The sequence below is a fragment of the Periplaneta americana genome, chromosome 3 (assembly GCF_040183065.1).
Source record: "Periplaneta americana isolate PAMFEO1 chromosome 3, P.americana_PAMFEO1_priV1, whole genome shotgun sequence".
NCBI classification, from domain to species: Eukaryota; Metazoa; Arthropoda; class Insecta; order Blattodea; family Blattidae; genus Periplaneta; species Periplaneta americana.
The window spans coordinates 32,570,421-32,577,581 of NC_091119.1; the positions used below are offsets into that span (position 1 = coordinate 32,570,421).

Here is a 7,161-nt window from a genome sequence, read left to right on the forward strand (position 1 = left end):
TCAGACGTCCATCCACTGCCAACAAAAAAAAAAAAAAAAAAAAAAAACAGAGCCTGAATACTGCAATCGAACTATCAATTGAACTCCACTATCCAGCAACCAATCACAACAATATCCCATTGAAACCACTAACCCTTCTTTGACACCTGAAACACTTTGTCTTCCAATCTGCTTTCAAAATATCTCCACAAATGTCACACGCACAACTATCAGATAACACACCAAAGATTAATTAAGAACACACACAATTCTTCTTCTCTCAATCTAATAAACTCCACCTCACTTGTTCTACATCCTGCACACAAGACACGAGCCACTTTGATCGAAGTCATCCACACAAAAGACAGATCCTTCAATACTGCAATTGATCGACACCATGATTAATTAAGAACTCACGCAATTTGATTAATTAAGTACTCACGCAATTCTTCTTCCCTCAATCTAATAAACTCTACATCACTCGTTCTAAATACCATGCACAACACAGGATCCACTTCGATCGAAATCATCCACCAAAAGACAGATCCTTCAATACTGCAATTGATCGACCAATCGAACTACCCCAATCACAAAACCCCCCACTGAAACCGAGCCACCAATCATCACAACACCCACCCAATTCAACAGTTGAAATCATAATAAACTGCTAATCAAAAACAACAAAAAAAACATGTTCCCGTCATTTCAGACAAATAAAAAGCAAAACACTGTTTTCACCTTATAAAACCTCTCTATAATCAAGAGCCCTTATTTAAAAAACCGCGTAGTAGTCAAACTCCATAATTGTCAAAGTCTGCTTAACAGAATATGTGTGTGTGTGTGTGTGTGTGTCTGTGTGCGCGCGCACATGCATTTTTTTATGATTTTCTATTTCTTTTTATGCTGAAACTACATCTCTGTATTAGTTTCGTAATCCACCCAAGAGTAACTTTCTGTTTTTCTCAAGTACAGTATTTCATTTCTGCTGCTTTTATTCTTGATGGATGTACTGCTCTGATTTTTCCATTTTTCACTACTATATAAAAGTATGGGGAGAAGGGATCTCGATGACCGTACACCAAGTCGTACAGCAGCAACAACTCATTAATTTCTTCCCTGGGTAACTACAACCTTGCTTTAGATAAACACAAAAGACCTAAGAGCGTACTCCACCCTCTAGCTTGGAACGACAACGTACAAGACGCAAATCAAATTGAACATTAAACAACAACATGACTCGACAGACAGACATAAGTCTACTAATGCACTAATAATGTTATTTCTCTGTTTCAGGGTCATCACGTTATTGGCTGCATAGACGTATTGTAAATGTTTTATTGTAAATAATTTTTATGGATTTTTAATGTATTTGTATTTTAAATTATGATTAAAAGCCACCTCAATATATACATATCCCAATGAAGCCAATTGGCTTGTCGTCAGCACGACACCTCTGCCTGCTCAAGGTTTTTTCCATGGTTTCCCTTGAGTAATAAGACAATGTTGGGATGAGCCCTAAAAGAAATGGGCCACGGATCACTTCCCTTCCCCCACTCTTTCTCTTCCACTATCACAAAGAAATCGCTAATTTCTTAGATAATCCTATAATATGATAATAGGGGAAAATAAATATACTGTAAATTCACAGAGCTAATGACTTCAAAGCTGGGTACCTGGTTCTAATGAAGTGCACAGGTAGCAATATAAAACATGGGGGCATGAGATAGTTACTCTGCCTGTCATAATATATTCACTTCAATTAAATTCCTCAATTTAAAAAAAAAAAAATCTCGACAAAACGACGAGCTATGGCCTGTGTTCGGGCAGGAGGTGGACATTTTGAACAGTTCATCTAAGAACATGTAAACAAAATGCATTATAATTATTCCAACAAACAAACTTATTGGAGTGCATTATGATCATACTTGCAAGCCCTACTCAGAAACCAAGCATTTCTGGACCCATTCAGTTTTTCTTCTGTACATATGAGGATACCTCTGATTGAGTTTCTGGCTGATACGTAGCCTACATCTATTTTATCAGGAAATACATATCACTTGACGATATGTGTCAGAAGAAGAACAATTAAGTAGTTTAATATCAAAGACAGACATCTGTCGTCTCCATAGTTTTGATTTAGAGGCAGTTTTTTAATTCACAGTTTTCGTTGTATTATTTAACACAATTTATTTTATAAATGTAGTGTTAGAGTTTGCATATGGTTTCACTATAACTGGAAAAAGCATGAAAAATTGTATAAAAAACCACAGATATCTAAATTTAGATTGAGGTCAGATGTCCGTCTTTGATATTAAGCTACTCAATTGTTTGTATACATCTTAAGTGTGATTAGTGTAATATGTTACTATTCTGCGATGTATGCAATGGAGGGGGAAAGGAACTGGCCACCCTACCCCACTATCTCCTGGCTTAGTTGCCTCATGAGTGATGCCTTATTGGTGTCACTTATGAGGTTCAAACCTGTCTTCGGACAGTTGACTGAATAACAACAACATATGAGGAATCCATACATGAAATTTTGTACATTTTTTTATCTAGGCCACTTTCTCGTGAAACCTACCTGTGCATGAGAGGAATCAGAAAGTGGACTGAGAAGCTTCCCTCCCTCACTACGCTTCACTTGGCAGCTAGCTAGCTCTCATATCTCCACTATAAGTGTATTACTACAAGCTAAGGTGCACATTTTCATTTGGTTTCACGAGATAACAAATGACCTATACAATCAATCAATCAATCAATCAATCAAAGGACATTATGGAGCATGTCAATTTCACAAAACACTTCCACTCTGTTCTGTCTTTTGCTAGTTCCTCCCAGTTGGTAATTCCCATTTCCATGCATTCCTTCTGAATTTCATCTTTCCATCTACTTCAAGGTCTTCCCAGTGGCCTTCTGTTGTTAAAGATATTCATATATATTTGTTTTACGCTGCTGCAGCTATCCATACATATAACATGTCCTGCCTAATTTAATCTTCTGGTCAGTATTACATCTAAAATTGACAGTTGATTATTAAGTTTGTGAATATCATTATTATTATGTCGAATTTTCCACTTGTTTTCAAGTGGGTCAAACATTGGACCAAAAATTTTCCTCAACACTTTGTTTTCTAAAAACCATTAATTTGTGTTTTTCCTTTTTAGTTAACTCCATGTTTCCGATTCATATAATAATTAGTACAGGTTGGATTAGTGTTTTGTACAAAATGATTTTTAAATTGTTAAAAACCGGGAAGATAATAATTTGTGAACAGCATAAAAAGTTTTGTTTTTATCATGTAGTCTATTAAGTATTTCATGTTTTTTGTCATTAGAAATGTCTATCAAAACACCAAAATATTTGAAATGATTTACTGTTTCAAAAGTATAATTTTTTATTTTACGGCTACTTATTGGGAATCCTTTTTGTTTTAGTGATTACCATAAATTTTGTTTTACTCTCGTTAATATTTAATCGAATGTTTTGTGCTTTTTTCATTAATTCAATAAATACTCGTAGCTGTCTTATTTCAAGCTCATTTCTTCCTATTAATAATAAATCACAAGCATATGCAACAATTTTATGTTGTCCGTAAGTCTATTGTATTACCTTCTCTAATGCTATATTAAATAAGATTGGCGAGAGTCAGCTTGTTTTAATCCTGTTTGATTTACGAATTCTTCTAACATAATTCTATTTGTTACTACTTTGCTTACTGTATCTTACATACATATCTTACATAATCTGATTAATTTCAAATGGTTAAAAATAGTAATTTTAATAGTCGACCTCCTATCACATGTAATAGAATATAAGCACTTGAAACTAAACGTTTTTGCAAGTCAGTTATCTACTAGTCGCCATTCACGAAATGTTCTATAATGCAGACAATGGTAACAACCTACCAGTACTTATCCTAATAAAAAAAAATAATATAATTATAAACGATATAATGAACTATTTATGTCGTTATGTTTAATGAAATACGATCAGCCTACTTAAATCAGAAACTGGAAGAAAATGTTATGTATGCAAACACATACAAATCATGACCTAGATCTAGTTCATAAGATCTTCAATAGCTACCATTTTAATGCTACAAAAATTAACTCTAACAAAACAAAAGTTGCAAAATATTGTTTGCACTATATTCCATTAATCTACCAAATAAATAGTTTTCTATTGCCAATTCAAAATGTTAGGATCTCTAACAAAATTGAAAACTGTTTCCGAATTAGGTAACACTATATTAAACCAATCTAGCAACACTAGAATATAGACGACTCCTTTCGGTAACTATTATTTTCCCAGTGTAAACATAATCAGAATTATAAATAGGCCTACTTTTATGCAGTGAAAGCCATCATTTAATAGAACTACGGACAGATTCAGAAACAAAATTTGGGTCACTTGAATTTTCCAAGTTCCAGTTATAACATACTGTGCATGCTCAGTAAGCTTACTCAGTGCTTACTGAACATGATCAGAAGGCCTATGTTATAACTGGAACTTGGAAAATTCACATGGCCCAAATTTTGTTTCTGGGTCTGTAGGCTACATAGTCCACTTACACAGTAATTTCGATCACACACTGAAAACTTCACCTACAATTTTATTGGTCGCAAAGTTACTTTATAAATCCTTAGGTCTACAAGTAAACTAAAGGAGTCACTCTTTATTCTGCCATATCATAGGCTTAGAAGTATAGTACTAAAGGGGTCACTCTTTATTCTGCCATATCATCACAATTTCAGTGTTTAGTAACAATAACTTGCAACGTAAAACTAATAAGGTCTACACCATCTCTTTCATATCACGAATAGGTACCCAATTTTGCCCACTAAAAAATATTATTAAGTCCTAAGTTAGGTTATTTATCAAACATTTTTTGCAAAAATTTTGAAAATAGCCAAATAGCGCACACTCCCTTCTGGATTTCTGATATATAAATATGATAATCAGGCAATAGACAACCATAAGAATCGCATTGTACTTTCTCAGTATCAGGGATGTTGAAATTTACTCCATTTGTATTAGCCTATAGCCTATTTTTGGTCAAGGAAAACTTTCTGTTTTTTCAAAATACATGCTAACCTAATTCTCGTGACATGTTGCTTGAATGTAAAGAGGAAAGTTTGCAACAGTGTAAGACACATACACCTACTTACTACTCCACTTTTGTATTATATTTTTGGTCCAGAGAAAACATTCCCTTTTTGTGTTTTCAAAATACATGTTTATAAACAATGATGTTCTAGTCTCGCATCATGTTGCTTCAATGTAAAGGGTAAAGTTTGTTTGGGCTTAACCTGAATACCTGCTACTGTTACCAATTCCACTACTGTGCCTTCTTGCCACTGCTGCTGCTGTAAGTCATCCACTAATAATGCGCATCGACACCTCGTACAATACACAAAGCAATAAATGTTCAGCTTTTCCCAAAGTTTGCAGCAGTATAAATAAGACACTTAAATATTTATAATTATTTGAAAGACCTTGAATAAACGGAGACGCGAAATAGCGGATAAGTCCGTGTGCGCTATTATACCCAAAAATGCGAATTCAAATACGGAGCTACATAAAATTATCATGAATGTTGGTATATGATGAAGTAACTTACACTCCCACGAATATTGTCTACGTTTAGAATAATGCCAATTCAAGTTAACACAAATAAGATCAATGAAGTCAGTGTAGGCTATTAGAATTTACAATAAATTAATATTAATATAAAATTTATAAGTCTTTTCACAATCACATACCTGTTCTCCAATGCCACTGTACATACATCCCACAATATTATCCAGAAGAGCGATATCAAGCTTCTGGTTAAAATCCAGAAGTTTGGAGGCTTCTTCCGCAAGAGTCGCCATTCAGACTGAGAAACTGCAGACAGAATATACACATTACATTAAGAAACGGGATTTGTGCTACAAACATCACACTCCCATTACAGTAGACTACAGAATCTATGGTGCAATCATTGCCTCAACAACAATAACAAAGTTCACGTTAGGCCTACTCACTTTTACTTTTTCAGATCAGAAGCAGCTTAAACTCTGCCTGTTGGGTCGGCTGCGAACAATCATTCCTTTCCCATCCACTTATTTTCCTTCATAACAGAATAAACAATATCAAAAACAGACGACATAACCTGACAGATGCATGAAGGTTAAGACACCACTTTCGAAGCAATACACATAAACTGATTTATATAATTATAATGCCGTTACAGTTTAACGATAATAAACTGTTACTCACGATAAAAGTACTTTCTAATAAAGTATCTTTTGTTTAGTTTTGCCTAAAATCCTAATCCACACCCTCTTAACGAACTTTCCACCACTATTTTCACAGTGATTATGTTGTTATTCCTCCTCTTGTTTATCTTATATCACAAATAATAACATTAATATTAATACCTACAACAAAAAATACTTCAAATAATGTATTATCTTTACGTCATTCACAAGTAATTGTGTTTAAAACGCCGACAACACAACCGTTGCAAATATATTCCCATCTTCCCGCGCGGTATGCACTTCACCGCCACTCCTGCACGAGGTAGTCACTAACAAACAAAAATGGCGACTTCCGCATAAGGACCTAGTTAATGTAATATTGTATTTAATTGTGCTATTGCTGTAGTATTGTTTTGTAGTGTACAAAATTCTATAAATTACAATTTTATCAGACAACTCTCACTTGCTACTATACAAAAGGTTAGGCACCACAAAATCGGGACCTGTTCTTGTTATTAGAAATGGCGCATGCGTTCGCAAAAGCTACAGGTTGAGACTTTTCTATAGAACAAAAATTCTAAATCTGTAACAGAACCATTTGTATTTCTCTCTCAAACGTGCTAAATTATAATAACTATTCGTAAAGTTAACCCAACCTGAAGATTTTCGAAAATAATACAAGATGGCGGACCCAAGAACACCTCAAAGATATGCTATGCCTTTCATGATTGGACAACAAGATATTTCCCTTTACCAATGACAAAATAGCTATGCCACAAATTCATGTGACGCATATCTGACGTCATCCATACACGTGTCCACAGAAATATACATGGTCTTATCCCAAATGCTTCCATGATTTTAGACTATGTAACAGCAATACAATTTTTTACATAAATACTTATAAGACATGGCATTTTGGGTTTAGAACCAGTTAAAA

General features: G+C 34.3%; 1 protein-coding gene across 4 annotated transcripts in view; it reads right to left on the minus strand.

The window, feature by feature from the left end:
• emb (exportin-1 emb) overlaps positions 1-6,944 on the minus strand; it is a 76,792-nt gene extending 69,848 nt beyond the window's left edge. Inside the window, exons 1-3 of one of the 4 annotated variants that reach the window (XM_069820245.1) lie at positions 6,878-6,944; positions 6,006-6,091; positions 5,742-5,865 (exon numbers count right to left, since the gene is read on the minus strand). In XM_069820245.1, the coding sequence (XP_069676346.1) occupies positions 5,742-5,852 (111 nt within the window). In that variant the 5' untranslated portion in view covers positions 5,853-5,865; positions 6,006-6,091; positions 6,878-6,944. Of the gene's footprint in view, positions 1-5,741; positions 5,866-6,005; positions 6,092-6,240; positions 6,379-6,401; positions 6,545-6,877 lie in introns of those variants that run through there. The other 3 variants (XM_069820248.1, XM_069820249.1, XM_069820247.1) reach the window with 3 other exon arrangements.
• Between the last annotated feature and the right edge of the window lie 217 nt (positions 6,945-7,161).